Source organism: Papaver somniferum, chromosome 11 (assembly GCF_003573695.1).
Source record: "Papaver somniferum cultivar HN1 chromosome 11, ASM357369v1, whole genome shotgun sequence".
Classification (NCBI taxonomy): domain Eukaryota; kingdom Viridiplantae; phylum Streptophyta; class Magnoliopsida; order Ranunculales; family Papaveraceae; genus Papaver; species Papaver somniferum.
Window position 1 is genome coordinate 132,388,639 of NC_039368.1, and position 19,077 is coordinate 132,407,715.

Genomic DNA, 19,077 nt, shown 5'->3' on the forward strand with positions numbered 1-19,077 from the left:
CCTTTTTGGACAAAATTCTTTTGAAATATTTCTTTAAATAGTTTAATATCAAATTAAATTTTGTCTTGAATGTGGGGGGCGTGTGACATGGAAGAATTTATTTTCTTATCAAAAATATTTCATAACGTTTTTATGTTCATAAATGACGACATTATTTCTTTCCGTTTTTTGACTATTTTATGAATCATTTATGTCGACATCATGCAACATAATTTCGCACATTAATGTGCATTGATTTCACCTCTCTCATTTCTACCTATAAAAGGGACTCTTCATTTCAATGTGTGTCCAGAAGAGCTACTATCCTCCTCTTTTCGTCTCTCTCCCTCTGTGTGGTTTTTTACTTTCATTTTGTGCCTTGCTGTAGAGTTCGTAAGAGTGGGCAAGTTCTGTAGTGCTTATAGTACTTGCAACGGTCAATTTTATCCTGGATACGACTTCACCAAGGGGTATAGGCATCGCTCATTCTTGAGGTGTACCGGTGAACTATCGTGTTAAGGACAGCGTGTTGAACACGTGACTCTATCCTCTGCTTGCTATCCTTTAAATGTTTATTTAAACTTTCCAGAAATTTACTTCTAACATTTTTCTTTGAATATTTTATTGTTACAATTGCAACAAGTTATCTACATCACGGACTAGCAAGTCATATTTATTAACTCATTAACTAATTTCCTTGAAAGGCTGTTTTTGGTCTTCGAGAGTTTGTTTTCAACGGATGAGTTTGTTTCAACCGATGGATCCAAAATAAATAAATTAAAAAATAAAACAATTATTGCCATCAAATACGGTATTTGACATTACCTAGACAATATATGTACCTCTAATGCAAAGACACCAAGCTACCAAGAATAAATAATGCGAAAAACTTTGCCATGTTGAACAAAATTAATACTATTCATACGGAGTTTCGTTGTAAGTTTGCTTTAGCTTTGAATTTGCGGTATCTCCGATCATGTCTTTCAAATCCACTTTGAATTCATTCCTAGGGCTTTTAGTGAAGCAAAGCTGTTCATGTGAGGAAGTGAACGAACATAGTCCCATTTATGAACATCATTATCAACAATCTTTTTCGTAGTTGTAGTTCTCGGGTCGTATAGAAATAACGCTTTTCTGGCGTAATCCCAAAGTAGGACTTGACCATCATTTAAAACAGTGACTGGTATTAAATTCTTGGACATATAACTAGATGTCCCTAGTCCTTCCAGGGGCATTGATAGCTCCTTGATCCAACTCCAACAATCTGTGCTCTCTAAGGTGCTACTGTTGTTGTTAAGCTCCAACTTCTTTTTCCTCTTCTTTACCGTCCAAATTTCCAAGTGTGGGTAACGGCTAAGAACAACACACAGACGATTCCTTAATATGTGCAGCTTTTTATAATGGGTGCCATTAGGGTTGTAGATAGGTGGTTGCGGGAGCAGTACAAAAACTTCATTGCTCAAATCAAAGGCCACAATATTGCAGCAATCGCGGTGCATCCAAAACAATGATCCGTCTATATGGATACACTCTCCTGATGCTCCTGATATATCATATGGAATTTTTATATTCCTCCAACCATTGATTTCGCCAAGAGTGTACACCTGTAGACGATTAGGCCACAATTCTAATTCCTGCATGTTGTGTATTGCAACCACTACCTTATACACATTGTTAAAATAATCATAACCAATTCCGCTCATAATGCCAATGGGAAAATCTTTCTCCTTTGCACCGCATCTTGGAAGATTAACGTATTCTCCGGTAATAGGATTACAGACAAACAGAGGATACGTCAACAAAGAGAAGGGCACGTCCCTGAATTCCCTAAGATTGTACATGAAACAAAAGCAAACCAAACCGCTGCACGAACCAATTGGATAAAGGAAATAGTAATAATCATTGTTATCTTGAACCCTTAAATCACTAAAAGTGGTAAGAAGTTTCTTGTAAAAGTGGTCAAACGGATGAAGAAGGTCATGACCAATATGATTGTTCTCATAATCATATGTTTCGTCGAAATACTGGAATCTGAAGTTTCCTTTCTCAATCAAAAAAACCTGACCTAGACTAACGATGCTTTTGGTATTATGATGATCCAATAACTTATCAACATCAAGTTGTTGTTCATGAAGCAATTGCAATTGGTGAAGATAGTGATTATTGACAAAGTAAGTATTACGTACCAGAGTTCGCCAAGTCTTGCATACCAAGATGCACTGTAAAATTGAATCGACGGGTAATCGATACAGTATTTCCATTACTAGCTCCTCATTAAGATTCTCCATTGTTGTAGAGTTGTACGGCTTTCTATTAATCTCTCTCCCTGGAAAAGTAATGTTTAAAGCAGTCCACACCCTTGAACCCTAGAATTCACGGCTCAGGTTTGCAGGATCCGACACCGAGACAGGAACAAAACATAGCTCACCCTTGCATTGATTTATATTCATTGATTTGATAAAATTCAGAGCAAACTGTGTATTTATAGAGAATATAAAAATAGTATTATAAGCGGAATAGGAAAGCATAAACAGGCTAGGTTTGGTAAATTTTTTTTTTTTTTGAACTATTATATAATTCGTGCCGTAACGGCCCGAGATTAAGTTGGTGTTAGTGCAAAATGAGACATTAACTCATGTAATGTATTTAAGCATTCTTAAGTGATATTGGGAGCATTTTCTTATATATTTTTTTTTCAGGACAACATATGGATGTAGCGGTCATATGAAGGTGGACGGGATAGTTTGCAGTATGGACCTTTAAAGCCCCAGATTCCAAGTCCGATAAGAAATTTGTGCTAATATGATTTTGTTGGTTGCATTTTTAAGAGCTCAAAAATTGGATTTCTTTTTACAGAGCTTCCCTTGGTATTGTGAATAAATCGAATGTTTCGTTATAGTTTCATTATATAAATGGGGTATAATAAAAGGTCGGACACACTAATGCAGAACAGGAACATAAAAGGTCGACGACACATTTGCCTTTGGTGTCGGAAGCACCCCGCTGGTTCCAATTTGTTTTTGTTTTTTTTTTATGACGATGGTTCCAAATCTCTCTTTGCTTTTATTATTGTTGTTTGATAGCACTGCTAAGAGGAAATTTTCCCACAGACCCATAAACAAATAAGCTCGCACAAAAAATTCAAATTGTCGATTGTATGGGCTCTGCAATTACTCTAAATCGAGAACAACTTTATTCAAAAGGAAAAACTTCAACTAAGTATGTTCACATAATGTACAATCTAAAAATTAGCACTATATGGAAACTGGCACCACTACTGATTAATGCCAGCCACAACTGAGAATTAGGAGAAAAAAATGCAATGGTAATACTTCAAGCTCAGAAAGAAGTGCCAAGTTTAAGGCGGATTCTCTTGGATGATGCTTTATCTATATATGTTTCGTTCACCCATGCAAATGATCTTTCAAATCACGTAAAATGGTTTTTCTATGAAATTCTATATATGTGCTCACTAACCCTGAAATTCGAATAAAATCTATTAATTTTCAAGAAAAAACGCAAAGCATATCCCAGTACCTATAGGGGAAATGTACAGAGCCAAGATTTACATGTAACAACCAATCAAAAAAATTTCTTAGTTCCCAACAACAAATACTCGGATCATAATTGGGAGTGACTCAAAATCTAATGGTACCCGTTAGAAATAGGGTGCACCATGGAAGTAATATGTATCGAAAGCAAAAAAGGAAGGAGCTTAAAATCTGACAAAATTTGAGCAGCCAAGTACAAATGTAAACATGGGTTATACCAGCCATCATACCTTGGATCCAAGCGAATTCCACAATCAATAAGGCCACTGAAACCAAAAGGAAGAAGAGAAAAGCACATTTGAAATCTCTAGGGTGGATGTATGAATAAGTTCCTCCTATCTGCAGTTTTCAAGTAGTGCTTGATCATATCATCAACCATTAATTACTTCCAATTGGCTGTAAAAATATTTGATGAGCAATAACAAATCGTAGGCGCATGTACTGACATGCCTAGACTCGGCAACATACAACAAAAGAACTTCAATTACAAAGTGCTTTGAGATTTGACACTCATCTCAAAGAAACAAAAGAAGGTAAACAAAGAAATTATTGATATCCTTATGCATGATGTATTTAAAAGCAACTAAAATTGATATGCACAAACAACTTAAGAAAACAGTACAACAAAACCAAATAAAAATTCAAGAAAAGTTAATTCAAATACAAATTATGCATCAACAAAGTCATCCAGAATGAAAACTCAGACAGATTACCTTTCAATAACAATGACCTCATACGGATGGTAATTCGAGATGGATGGCATCCCTTTTCTCAATGTACAGAGAAAAATCTGCAACAATATATCCATCATTTTTTTATAAGTCATAATTCTCCATGTACATAAAGAACATAACGGTCGAATTTTTTTTTGGTCAGTCACCATTTAGACTAAAGCATCAGTAGGTCGTGATTAACATTGGAAGGTATTTTTACGCTTAGTTGCAAAATGAATCGGGCATTTAGGGAAGTCATATTTTTACTTGGCGAAAGTTCAAAGCATTCTCTATCTATTTATATACTTCATGAAAGTTTTAGTTATTGAAAAGCTATACGAATCGAACTTCCAATGCTTATTAAATAATTCGTTATTATATGTATGAATTAAAACTCTATATATTCTTCATTTAAGGATCATCTAATATATGAACGTGCATACATAGAAATAGACAGCCAGATGACACAAGTAATAAATATACTTACGTGAAAGCCCTAGGATACTGCTGTTTCACAGGAGCTAATTGGTAGCTAGAGGTTTCGACAATGGTGATACATGATAATTCTCTAAATTCTCATAGGATACCAAGCTCGTCATCTCAAAGGCATTTTTCTGTTTAAACCTCTCTACAAACAAAATATGCAATTTTGCTATAAAAAATTGAACCTAGCTAAATATCATTTAAATAACAACACCTTCACAACAGAGATAATTAAAACTTATCATGAAATACCTTTGAATATTGAAGCTTCTCATCAGTTGAGAGTCCTTAATTGATTTCCTCACATATTCCATCTCAGGGATTGGTGAGTTATTATGATTCACTGCTTGTGAAGAAACATTTGATGATCAGATTTTCTTCCACAAAACCAATGTACGCAGTTCTATTTTGGTTTCCCAGGTGTTGGCGCATCAGAACCTATCCAACATGCAAGAATACTCGCTGAAGGTCATCTAGAATCAACTTTTCCAGCTAATAGTTTCTTTATCCATCCACGACTTCTCTTAGTAGAACTCTTTTGCGAGTAAAAAACTACAACAATAAAGAGTAGTCTAATCAAACATAACACATGCACTTTCTACAAAAACTCGTCTTATATAGTTAACAATTTCAGGAGCATCATACAAAGGAAATGAAAGTTCCACCATGGCGGTATAACATGTGACACGCAAAATCCAAGAGAAACACAGAGAAAGATAGTTTAAATTAAAACCAAAATCCTAAAGAAACATAGATAGAGATGGTTCAAATTTGCAAACTATAGAATCAAAATCCAACATATCATGATCTCCAAATTAAAATTAAGTTTGGAACCGAAATATGGAAATATGAAGCTTACACATGTATGGAGGTGAGTTTAGTTATTCCACCATCTTCTTCAATCAATACATATATATTCGAGAATTCAATTCGTTATAGAACATCACAAACCCAAAAAGAGAGGAATCTTTCTGTTATGATGAAAAATAGGAGTTTGAGAGTAAACAAAAACAACAAATGCAAACATGAATTAAAATGAGACATTTACCTTGAATCAAATCAAGATAGCATGAATTAAAATGATACATTTACCTTGCAGATTACTTTCTACAAACGCGCCGAGAAGCTTTGCAAGATAGCATGTGGTTTATCGGGTTTATGTAGTCGAACAATTCAAGGGATTGGTGGTATGAATGGGTTATTTATTTTTATAACGTATGAATAATTGATTTGATTGATGAGGTAGGAACTTAATGGCGGAAAAACTGTTGAAAAGCTGTAGGAGAAGAACTTTAAATAAAACAAACCCTATGAATTAAAATGAGACATTTACCTTGAATCAAATCAAGATAGCATGAATTAAAATGAGACATTTACCTTGCAGATTATTTTCTACAAACGCGCCGAGAAGCTTTGCAAGATAGCATTTGGTTTATCAGGTTTATGTAGTCGAACAATTCAAGGGATTGGTGGTGTTAATGGGTTATTTATTTTTGTAACGTACGAATAATTGATTTGATTGATGAGGTAGGAACTTAATGGCGGAAATACTGTTGAAAAGCAGGAGGAGAAGAACTTTAAATAAAACAAACTCTAGGAAAAACGTAAAATAACAACCTGGACGGTCAAAGAATACATTAATTACCATTGAATAAAATTATGCTCAATGTGCGCTCAGCCATTCCAAGCCATAGGATTCGAGCATAAAAGAGGGATGAATTCTGAACCACGATTTGGCTTTCACTTTTGAGAGAAAATGCAGTCCGTGGATCACAATAAAACACCCATTCACCACCATCGAATTAGTAAAAATACATTTGTTTTTGTAAGATAGATATGTCCCGGAAAGATAAAGACACCGTTAAATGATGATTATCCCATGTGTGTGGGGTTATCCATGTACCAACTTTACACTTTTACCTTTATCTTCTTCGGTGCATAACAATTGAAGGTTTTTGCTCCCGGTGCTTTTCATTTTCTTTGTAATTCATGGGTTCAATCCACTAAAAATCACCCGACAGAAGAATTTTCATTTACAAACATGGCAACAATTTTCAGTAAGTTTTCAAATCTTCTTCTTTTTTTTATATAATTCTTTTGATGAACCCAAAGGTTCCATAGGTAAAACAAAGATCAATTGTTCGATGAAAGTCCTCACGGTTGAAAGGTTTTTTTCTTTTTTAAAGCATACGGTTGAAAGGTTGGAACATGGCTTATTAAAAGTCCACTTATTCTCCTCCATAGAAAATCAATAATTATTATTAATGAATTTAATGTTTAATGAATTTGAACTTTAATTAAAACCCAATCCATTAAAATCAAAAAGTAAAACCTAATCACAGACAACAAGTCAATTCTCCATTTTTAGGTTTTCGAATAATATTTCGGCTACAAACAAATTCTAGTTAAATCCCTTTAATTGTTTCTTTTAAAAGGGATTCATAAATGATTTAACTATGAGTCTCTGAAATTTCTCATCAAATTTTTCTGAAACCAAACCAGAATTGATATAAGCATAAACGTAAACCGATTGTTGTTTATGTTCTCCAGAATCGGTAGATATGGTGCACCAACGTAAACCGAACATCGACCACAATTGGTTTATGCAAATGCGCAAATAAATCGATTCTGGAACCAAGTTTGGATTATAGAGAAAGCAAGAACGATAATGTGTAACAGTCGAAAAAACAGATTGTGAACAATTGGTTTTTATGTCTAAATATGTCAACCGATTAAGGATTTGATGATTTTATAGAAAATTTTCCTAAAAAATCTATCGGTGCACGTTGATATATAAGTAATCCGATTTATGTTCGTATTTTTCTATACAAGTTTTTCTCCACAATCGGATTACATATATACGTACATAAACCGATTGTATTATAATCGATTTATTTATGTGGCGATAAAAAACGATCGATTGTCCTTCTTAATTTGGGAATGTAACCTAGAATCGGTTTATGTGGTGCCATCGAATAAACCGATTCTAGGTAAAAATTGTGAAACTTTTTCCATGTACAGGTGATTACAAGATGGAACCACTTTTACATCACTGCTAGAATCTTCGTCGTCGTTATAAAGCTTCATTTTTGCAAATAAAATCAAAAATCCTGATTTTTTTTTCCTCTATTTCTTCTACTTTTCCAAACCTTTAAAAGAAAAAATGAATTTCTACTCAAATCCTAACACTATAATCAAACTCAAACACTAATTAATTTAACTAATACAAACTTAATTGATCATCACTAATGAATAAGGGCATATTAGTCATTAACATAAATAAGTAGATATAGAGTTTTTAGAGATTACTTTTAAATGATCGTTTTTGTCTTTTAGTAACATGCCCCAAATAAACACACTGGACACTAAACTAGGTAAGTAATAAAATGGCATTATAATTACAAGCACTACAGAACTCCCACAGGACCTTACTCATCTCAAGGAAATAAGAGAAGGTAAAACTAAATTTTCACATTTTGGCGTAGCCCCGCTCAGTTCACTGAATTCATTTTAAATTGGTGGATTTACCCACATCAAATTTAGAAATTAGAGAAGATGCGCGTGTTTATATCAATGGCTACAAATGATCAAAAAAATTGGAGTATGTTAATTAAGTCAGCCCTCAATGTATAAAATCACTCCATGACCTCACATGTACAGGTGGCTTACATTTTGACATTGGTAAGCCCCGTTTCGTTACGGAAGTGATACACATCCCGCAGGTTGAATTCCGTGGATTTTCCATGTTTAATGAATTTGAACTTTACTAGAACACCGTTTCCACGGTGGGAGGCCGACCGAAGAAAAACGAAACACTGTTGTAGGACTGTAAAAAAAAATTGTGATTCCCGAAGACAGATGCAACCAATCTTTTTTCTCTCTAGAATAATAAGTTGTAGTGGATAGCACATGTCATAATAGCAATAAATATTTTTTTTTCAAGTTTTCCATTTGCTAGAGTTCTCCCTTATATAGTCTTCAAATCAGGGTTTGCAATCAATGCTACCTTGGTAACAAAACATTCAATATTCACCGATGAAAACCTGATTAGAGTCAAGCTAATATCTTTCAACCGTTATATTTACTTTGCTTGTTACACACGAATGAAATGTGCCTTCATGGGTAGTCATATCTAAATGTGTACACTTGGTTGGCTCAACAATAGTTAACCGAAGTTAGCCATATGAACACTTTCATATCAACCTTGTTCATCTTTATCATAACTAGTTCAAGTAACTCAAATGAAACTAGTTGTAGAGTTGTTCATTTTTTATATTCTCATAGAAGTATACAATACACAATTGAAGAATAATCGGTTTCGATTCACTCGAATCGATTCATGAACATTATAACCACGGTTTGCAAAAATTGCATTCCTTATTATATAAACGTATTTATTCATGAGTATGTAAACATACATAACCGACTTTAGAATTTAACCCACTCATGTATGCAAACGGTACGCATACCTAAGTTCCCGGACTTGGTCTTGTTCGCCAGTATGCAAACGGGTATGCATACTGTCGTTCATGACCGAACTCAGTTGAATTAGTAAGCATACGGGTACGCATACTATAGCTCTCGGACTTCAATTTTTGAATCAATTCGCATACGGGTATGCATACTAAATTCCCGGAACTGGAATATACATGTACCAGTTAGCATACAAGTATGCATATTGTTCTATATCCAATCAAAGGTTAATTGTTCTAAACTCACATTTTAATTATTGAAACATTCTTGGAAGACGAGAATAGCTGTCTCACACAAACTATTAGCTTCGAAGCAATTTCCAAGTGATCGAATTATCAATACGAAACCTTCCGAGTCTACATCAAATAACTGTCTCACACAAATCATGTAAGATGTTACCAGGCGATTTTCACATGATCATCTTTTGACTTTCGTCAAGAATAAAGGATGAACTTGGCTAAAGCGAAATCTTACCAACACATATTTCGAGAAATATGTAAGCGAGTTAAACTCAGCTTGAAATATCAAATGTGTATAATGTAAAGTCTATATAGTTATACGACTTTTGTCTCAATAGTGGACAGAATAGAAATAGACTTCTGAGTGATAGATGAGTTCAAGTCTCCACATACAAGTTCCACAAGCTCCCCTTGGTAGTTTTTCGCCTTTAATCGATGAACGCCATGAAGTCTAAAGCTCAACTACACATTCTATCCTAATGTGAGACATAACTATAAATAGACTAGAAACTAAGACTTATAGTTTTGACAACTAAACTTGACAAACAAGCTTGAGATATCAAGGCTTGCGAGTTTGAACGAGCAGTGCTCTAACATACACTTTTCAAAGCACCCTATTCCGATGAATTTATGGAAGCTTTCCATTATTTCCACATTCATAAAAGTGGTAAGAATGTTTCAATGATTAAAATGGGAGTTTAGAACAGTTAACCATTGATTGGATATATCACAGTATGCGTACTTGTATGCTAACTGTTGCAAGTGTATTCCAAGTCCGGGAATTTAGTATGCATACCTGTATGCGTACTAATTCAATAGTTGAATTCTGGGAAATATAGTATGCATACCCGCATGCAAACTGAGTTCAGTCATGAACCACATTATGCGTACCCGTTTTCATATTGGCGAACAACCAAGTCCGGGAACTTAGGTATGCGTACCCATTTGCATACCTGAGTGGGTTAAGTTCTAAAATCGGTTAAGTATGTTTACATACTCATGAACAAGTACATTTGCATGATAAGGAATGCAATCTTTGCAAACCGTGGCTATAATGTTCATTAATTGATTCGAGTGAATCAAAACCGATATTAATTCAATTGTGTCTTGTATAATTCTATGAGAATATAAACAATTGAACAACTCTATAACTAGTTTCATTTGAGTCATTTGAACTAGTTTTGATTAAGATGAACAAGGTTGATATGAAAGTGTTAATATGGCTAACTTCGGTTAACTATTGTTGAGCCAGCTAAGTGTTCACGTTTAGGTACGGTTACCCATATCTAAATAAACGTACATTATGTGTAACATGCTAAGACAATCTGACGGTTGAAAGATATTAGCTTGAAAATAATCAGGTTTTCATCTAACGGTTAATACTGAATGCTTTGTTACCAAGGTAACATTGATTGCAGACCCTGTTTTGAAGACTATTGTTGATGGTGGTTTTTAGCTTAGGGTTAAAATTAAAACTGTACATCTGTCTTGACGTCACAATGACCATTAGCACATTTATTGAATCAACCAGCATGCCTACGTAAGAATTACCGGGGTACCTTTTTTTTACATGGGTCATGTTCCACGGCAGAACCCTTAACATTGATTGACATCATCTATGCCAAACCCTAATTCTCATTATACCGCGTCAAGGCATGCCAACCATGCTAGCTGCACCACTGTGCCAATGGCAAACCATGCCAGCCACGTCTCTGCGCCAAGGCATGCCAACTATGCCAGACGCACCACTGTGCCAATGGCGAACCATGCCATCCACGTCTCCGTGCCAAGGCATGCCAACAATGTCAGCCGCACCACTATGTCAATGGCATTCCATGCCACCCACGTCTCCGCCCCAAGGCATGCCAACCATGCCAGTCGCACCACTGTGCCAATGGCATGCCATGCCACCCACGTCTCCACGCCAAGGCATGCCAACAATGCCAGTCACGTCTCCGCGCCAAGGCATGCCAGCCGCACCACTGTGCCAATGGCATGCCATGCCAGCCACGTCTCTGCGCCAATGCATGCCAACCATGCCAATCGCACCATTGTGCCAATGGAATGCCATGCCAACCATGCCCACCATGCCACATGTTCCAATGGCATGCCGCGCCAGCCACCTTGTCGCGCCTAAGCCATGACATGCCGACCTTCCCTTCACGGTTGCTAAAACGAAGGCGTGCGACAATCAACGGCCACCCTTCCATCTTAGATGCGAATCTTAGATGTCTAAGGTCACCAACCAACGCATGGTAACCTTTGTTCCAACGCCAAAACCCTAATTTTGGCCACGCCTAAACCGCGCCAAGGCATGCCGGCCACGACACATGTGCCAAAGGCATGCCATCCACCTTGCCACGCCTAAGCCATCCCATGCCGGCCTTCCTTTCACGGCTGCTAAAACGAAGGCGTGCAACAATCGACAGCCACCCTTCCATCTTAAATGCGAATCTTAACCGCCCAAGGTCACCAACCAACGCATGGTAACCTTTGTCCCAACGCCAAAACCCTAATTTTTGCCACGCCTAAACCGCGCTAAGGCATGCCAGCTACGCCACATGCGCCAATGGCATGCCAGCTACCTTGCCAAGCCATACCATGCAGGCCTTCCCTTTGAGGCTGCCAAAACGAAGACTTGCGACGATCAACGGACACATTACCACCTAAGATGCATATTTTAGCCGTCCAAGGTTACCAACCAACGCATGGCAACATTTGGCCCGACACCAAGCCATAGTTTTGGTCGCGCCCAAAAAATGCCAAAACCCTAAATTTTGGTCGCACCTAAACTATGCTATATTAAAGCCATGCCACTGGCTACCAAATGTAGGGTTGCAATAATCGACGGCTACCTTTCCTCTCAAGATGCAAAATCTCGACCGTCGAAGGTCACCACCGAGCCGGCAAGTCTCCCAAGATCAACTTTCCAAACAACAACAACATGATATATGTTTTCACGAAAACACTCGAGACATCAACACATGTCACAAACTGGGGGATGCTCATTGGGTATTGTTTTGGCGGTTTACAGCGTGCAGCGTACACTACGCCCGTTATAGGACAGTGTCATAAGGATGAGGCGATTAGTAAATACAGGGAGTAATGGTGAAACGCTTTCCTTCATTATGGAACATCAATTTCAGGCATTACCAGTTACCACCTCCTCCCATTTACTCATCCGTTTCCATTCCTTACGAGACCAGAGTACGTTTCACTTCGAATTGTATAAATAGGTCTTACCTATTTCGACCGAACAACAAGTTCAGGTGAGAAGCATACAACACTCAGAAAATATTTTCTAGCTTTCCATCTATTAGCTTCCCACTTTCTGAGACAAGTTGTGAAACAACTACTCATCCAGAATCAACTATTCTGATCTCAACACTCTCTTCACTTCCCTCCCCAAAACCAACCCTTCTCCTTCACTTTGTGACCGAAGCAAGTCTGGAACGGCCATTTCTTGGTTTAGGCCGGATTTTTACAAATTGATCTCTCGAATCTAAATTACTCCCTTGCAGTACATTGTTTAAGGTTTAAACTCGTTTCTCACCCATACACCCGAAATTACCAAAATCAGCAGAAATCGATTTCACCCTCAAACAATTGGCGTCCACAGTGGGAGATCAATCTCTCGGTTGCAATATCAATTTCCAAATTTCCGATATCACCTTTCGCTTCCAACTCCAACATGGTGGACCTGGGATCCGGATCAGCTGTCGAGAACACCAACGCAGAATCTGTCCCTGGTGTGTTAACACTACTTCCAACAGCATCACCGCGCCTCCTACTGACCCCAGCAGCACCGAAAGCTCTCCTTCAGGTGTAACACCACCAATCACCAGGGCCAGAGCCTCCACCGCCTCTAATGTTCCTGCGCAACTTGCTAATCCTGGAAGTATTGAAAGCACTCCTTCAGGCATTACGCCGCCAATCACCAGGGCCAGAGCTGTCGCTATCGCTCCTAACGCTTCGTCAAGCATGTCTCCTCCAACCGCCACTAAGACTCCAATTACCCCACCAACGGGACGAGAAACCGGAGGAACCAGAGGAAGCCGGCCCTATATCATCATCGCTAATTTGATGGAAAGACAGGTGCTTCACGCTAGAGCCCAGACAGACATGGTCTCGACACAGAAAGAAGTACTCGTCTTTCTCAAATCCCTGACAGAGCGGCTTCCGCAGGAGTCACGCCCTCCAGAGCCGATGAGAAACGCCCCCAACACCCCCTGCGCCAGAACCTCGGCGGAACGCATCTCCGCGGACGAGGAGATTCGTGCCAGAACCCCATTGGAAAGAAGTCAGCCACCCAATTTTATCACACGAGAGGATCTGTAGCAACTTCTCTGTAATCGAATCAAGAATGATGAAATAGACATGCATCAGCATCAACCTCGTTACCCACCTGAAATACAAAGAATTCCTTTTCCAAGAGGATACTCCTCTCCTCAATTCACCCTATACAATGGCACCGAAAATGCACGTGAGCATGTATCTCGATTCTTGGAGTCCCTAGGCGAACATGAATATAATCACGTTCTTCGTTTGAGGGAGTTTTCGAAATCGCTTACCGAAAGAGCATACACATGCTACAACAGCATCGCGCCAAACAGCATCCCCAACTGGGGTGGCATGGTTACCGCATAATATAATAATTACTTCTTTGTGTCTGAACAAGTTACCTTCTCGGACCTAGGAAGGATGTACCAACGGCACAATGAACATCCAAATGATTTTGTCAAGAGATTCAGGGTTCAAGCACTAGACTATCATGACCCAAACGTGACCGATCAACAACTAGTGAATTCATGCATCAACGGTATGGCTCCCATTTACCGCGCCTTGCTATAGAACCTGCGTTTCCTGACATTCTCTGAGCTCCATGAAGCTGCAAGGCGATCAGCAACAACAGCACCATCATTATTAGAAAGAGCTATACCAACCAGAGCCTAAGACGTGCGCCAAAATCGCTGGAATATACGTTTCAACAACAAGCAGTACAACGCTGGTCCCTCCTATGTGAGCATAGTAAACGAGGGAGGAAAAAAGAAGGCCCCAGCTGCAGACCAGCAGCCTAAATGCGAAGCACCAGCACGACGAGCAACTCCGCCACGGAAGGCCTCCGCTAAAGCTCCATGCGTCATCACGAAGATGAAGGAAATTCCCTGGATTTCCAGTTTTCCATTGAGGAGGTGATCAATCTCTTAGAAGCATGGATTCAAGATGATGTTATCAGACTACCATCCTCCAGACGACCACCGACTGAGGCCGAGATGGCAAACCCCAAATACTGCCACTACCACAGATTTGTTCATCACCCAACCAGTGATTGCAACTGAGTAAAACATATCTTCAAATAAAAGATAGAAGCAGGGGAACTTCAGCTAGGAAACGAGGGAGTACATCGAGACCCACTGCCGGTGAGGAATTGTGGAGTCTCTGGGGACTCCGTGCACGAGACTGTACGATCCATGATGCAGCACGTATGCGAAATTCTCTACCTTTCCAAGGTGCAGCGCCAAGATATCTTCACGTCTCTCAATCGTATCATGTCGGGCGAACGACTTTTTTCCACTACGGAAGCCACGCCAAGAGCCCAAGCTCTCTCAAGAAGCAGAATCGAAAAGGACAACTGGGGACTGCTGACCACGTCCTATTTAAGAGGTATTGAATTCGACAACACGCTAATCAACGCGGCCTCTGACTTCAACATTGTTACCTTCAAGACTCTGAAAGCTGCGGAATTTACGAAATAAGAGGCTACCCATTGCCCATCCGTGATTGAGATCCCAGAAAGGGAAGCCTTGAACGTGTACGGCTACATTAACCTCGAGATCAGGATGGGAGACGTTATAACACATAGAAAATTCCACATTGTCAAAGAACTAGGTTACGACATGATTTTGAGGCACTTGTGGGTACTCACCAACAAGGCGAAATTGGGAACATCCCCTCTACCGATGTCAACGCCCGAATAAATCTCCAACAAACCGTCCCGCCTGCTGCCGTATCGACGAGTTACCGATGAAACTCGGTCACCTGGAGAAGACCTGTTGGCGCTAACTCATAGATTCCAAACACAAGTAAGTTTGGCCGAACGATCTTCTGTACAACCAGTCATTTCTTCTAATATTCCGTCATGGGGAATCAACGCGATTACCGGCGCGGGCACTGTCAAGAGATGTGAGTGGGGCGCTGGGCCATTCAAACGCTTTGCAAAGAATTTGGAAGCTGCAATCGAAACCGAGGATACCAAGATTCAAGCGGTTACACAACACCCGAACTCGTTTCAAATCGGAGATATGGTGGTCAAAGCGAACTCGTTTCAAGTCGGGAAGATGACGGTGAAGATAGCTGTTCGGACCGATTCACCCAAGGAAAAAGAAGACGATCCGTATATGGTGGCAAACGTTCTTCTGGGGGTTACTGCAAACTCATCAATACAGACAAGCTGGGAGGTGTGATAGTTCACTCGCGATGGCTCAAGCCTTTCAATCCCTAAAACGCTATACTACTTTCTCTTCCAGCACTCTCCCTTTAGTGTTTCTTCAGCAATTTCTCCTTCCACTTGATATTTGTATCCCCCCCGAGATGAATGCACCGCTTGCATTCTTCATTAGGGTTTCGTTTTTTTATTTAAAAGCATGCCTTTCTTTCTGAATAAGCTTTCCGAATCTCAGAAGAAAAAAAAAACATATACCACGTAAATCTCAAATCATTGAGAAACCATTAACTATCAGATCACAACTAGAAACACCAACCCGTTCTAATATGAGGCTTGGGTCTTTCAAAATGAGAAGTTTTTATTCAAAAGATAGAAACCGCAAGTGGATGCTAATTGGAGAAACCGTAACTTCGCTACGAATACAAGGAAGGTAAAAAAAATAAGTTTGCAAAGTATCAGGACAACTAAGCCACGAATAGAAACAATGAAAAAGGAGAAGCTAGTCATTGGAAGCTAATGCTTGAATTGCCAACGCCTCGGTCAGAGCCCTTTCAAACACTTTCCCCAACAATCTTTCGGGCAGCAAAGATTTCATCCGGAAGCCACATCAGCAATAGCATCCTCAACATCCCACCTGGAAGTCGTCTCTACAACAACAACATCCGCCTCTTTACCGACATCCTTCTCAACAATCGACCCATCATATGCCACCACGGCTTCCCCAATGTCACCGACAACAGTTTCGTCGTCTACTCCGAAAGTTGTTTCAGTTTCATCAACCGCAACATCATCATCTTCCTCAGAAGTCTTCTCAGCGACCCTTCGAGGAGAATTTCCCGATTCATTTACATCAAAACCAAGGGTTATGATACCTTCCTGGACAGGGGAGCTACGTTGATTTTCTCTTAAAAATTTCACAAACTCGGTCTTCCGCCGTTTTAACTGAGAAGCAAACTGTCCCGCCCTAATAGTGGGTCGTGAAGAGGTTTTGTTGCACCAAAACCTCTCAACGCACTGGGATGCTTCGCCGCCTTCCCGTTCTTCCTCCAAAGGTATGTCCCGAATAATTTTGCCAGCTTCACGGAATAGAGATTTAATTCTATTCAATACCTCCCCATGATAATAAGACTGGTTTTTGACAATTCCAAAGTTTCTCCCCAAAGAGTTGGAGGCACGTCTGTCACTGGAAGATCCCATTATGCGCTACAAAACCAGAAAAAGGATAGACGATAGACACGATTTCAGGACAAACTGTGTGAATTAAGGATTCAAGATCATCTCTTATATCCACCAGAGCGTTGGGGTCCCAAAAAGGAAAGCCTTCTACTAGCCGCGGATTGAGGCGTAACATCAGATTCTAATGAAACCGTTTTTTACTAGCAAATATAAGGAAATTCCTGGACACCTGAGATAAATTAGGGTTTGATGAGAAAACGTGGAAGTACATGTTTAAAACACGCTTTCCCGCGTTGTTACTTCTTTGCCGCCAGCACCGAGACTTAAATAATAAAAATAAAACAAACCGACAAGGTGGCATGAGGAGAAGGAATAACGCCGCCTTTCCACGGGCATAACACTTTCGGACTTTTGAATAAGGAAAGGACTTCTTATTTGAGTCAAGTAAGGAAAAGAGGCAACCGTGCCGCGAAGACGATCCACCACTGTGCCAAGCCGTCCACGCCATGATTGTCTCGTAAAACCGCGTCATTCCTTGCACCACTGTGTCGCGCCATGCCTTGCCACGCCAATCCATCGACCAAGACCACTCCCACACTCATGCAGTACCGAGTCCAAGCCAGCGCAATGCCTGCGGCCCCCTTCCAAACCGCAGCAACACCAACAACTCGCCAAGCCAGCGTCTCGATGTTCCCTAACCCAGACAAGGTGATGCATGGCCAGACTAAGCTGACAATCTCCATCTCACCACTTCACGGTCTAAACCACAAATAGAATCCATGCAAGGCCTCTAAACACGAGGATCATGAACTATCCTTACCTCTCGAAAAAGGTTAGTCGGACCTTCCTAACCATCTTTTCACGACTTGTCGTTTCGATTTTTGTCCTTGCCTGTCACCATCTTATGTTTACCTCGCAACAATGCTCATTTCCGAGCTAAGCAGGAGACTTAATGTTGATGGTGGTTTTTAGCTTAGGGTTAAAATCGTAAAACTGTACATCTGGCATGACGTCATTATGACCATTAGCACATTTATTGAATCAATCATCATGCATACATAAGAATTACCGAGGTACCTTTTTTTTATATGGGTCATGTTCCACGGCTGAACCCTTAACATTGATTGACATCATCTATGTCAAACCCTAATTCTCATTCTACCGCGCCAAGCCATGCAAACCATGCCATCCGCACCACTGTGCCAACGGCAAACCATGCCAGCCACGTCTCCGCGCCAAGGCATGCCAACCACGCCAGCCGCACCACTGTGCGAATGGCATGCCATGCAAACCATGCCGACCATACCACATGTGCCAATGGCATGCCGCGCCATCCACCTTACCGCGCCTAAGCCATGCCATGTAGGCCTTCCCTTCACGGCTGCTAAAACGAAAGCGTGCGACAATCAACGGCCACCCTTCCATCTTAGATGCAATCTTAGCCGTCCAAGGTCACCAACCAACGCATGGTAACCTTTGGCCCAATGCCAAAACCCTAATTTTGGCCACGCCTAAACCGCGCCAAGGCAGCCACGCCACATGTACCAATGGCATGCCAGCAACCTTGCCGCGCCTAAGCCGTGTCATGTCGGCCTTCCCTTCACGGCTGCTAAAACGAAGGTGTGCGACAATCAACGGCCACCCTTCTATCTTAGATGAAAATCTTATCCGTCCAAGGTCACCAAACAACGCATGGTAACCTTTGGCCCAAAACCCTAGTTTGGTTGCGCCTAAACCGCGCCAAAGCATGCCGACCATGCCACATGTGCCAATGACATGCCGCGCAAGCTACCTGATAGACACATTTTTGTGTATGATATAATCTCAGTTGTATATATTGTTAGTGCTCGATTTTGTATTTATTATGGCTTTTTATGTCTTTGTAGGTGTTTTTGGAGAAATAAAATTATGCGGCGAAACTGGCTCAAAAAGTGGTTTTTGCGCTCGCGGGAGAAAATCACTAAAAGGACCCCTCATTTGGATAAGGGGCGGCAACTTGCTACTCGCACTCCGGGAAT

General features: G+C 40.1%; 1 protein-coding gene across 11 annotated transcripts; it reads right to left on the minus strand.

The window, feature by feature from the left end:
* Nucleotides 1-712: 712 nt before the first annotated feature.
* Nucleotides 713-7,179, minus strand: LOC113321139 (F-box/kelch-repeat protein At3g04660-like). Of its 11 annotated transcripts, none has more exons than XM_026569023.1 (8): nucleotides 6,372-6,508; nucleotides 6,104-6,276; nucleotides 5,819-6,002; nucleotides 5,586-5,697; nucleotides 4,979-5,278; nucleotides 4,244-4,320; nucleotides 3,761-3,869; nucleotides 713-2,453 (listed from the first exon to the last, which is right to left on the minus strand). In XM_026569023.1, the coding sequence occupies exon 8, from the start codon at nucleotides 2,265-2,267 to the stop codon at nucleotides 963-965; it is 1,305 nt and encodes a 434-aa protein (XP_026424808.1). In that variant the 5' UTR covers nucleotides 2,268-2,453; nucleotides 3,761-3,869; nucleotides 4,244-4,320; nucleotides 4,979-5,278; nucleotides 5,586-5,697; nucleotides 5,819-6,002; nucleotides 6,104-6,276; nucleotides 6,372-6,508; the 3' UTR covers nucleotides 713-962. The 11 variants fall into 11 exon arrangements, 8 of the variants coding, with proteins under 8 accessions (XP_026424808.1, XP_026424807.1, XP_026424809.1 ...); XM_026569022.1 differs by having other exon boundaries at nucleotides 5,819-6,016; XM_026569024.1 differs by lacking the exon at nucleotides 5,819-6,002.
* Nucleotides 7,180-19,077: the final 11,898 nt, after the last annotated feature.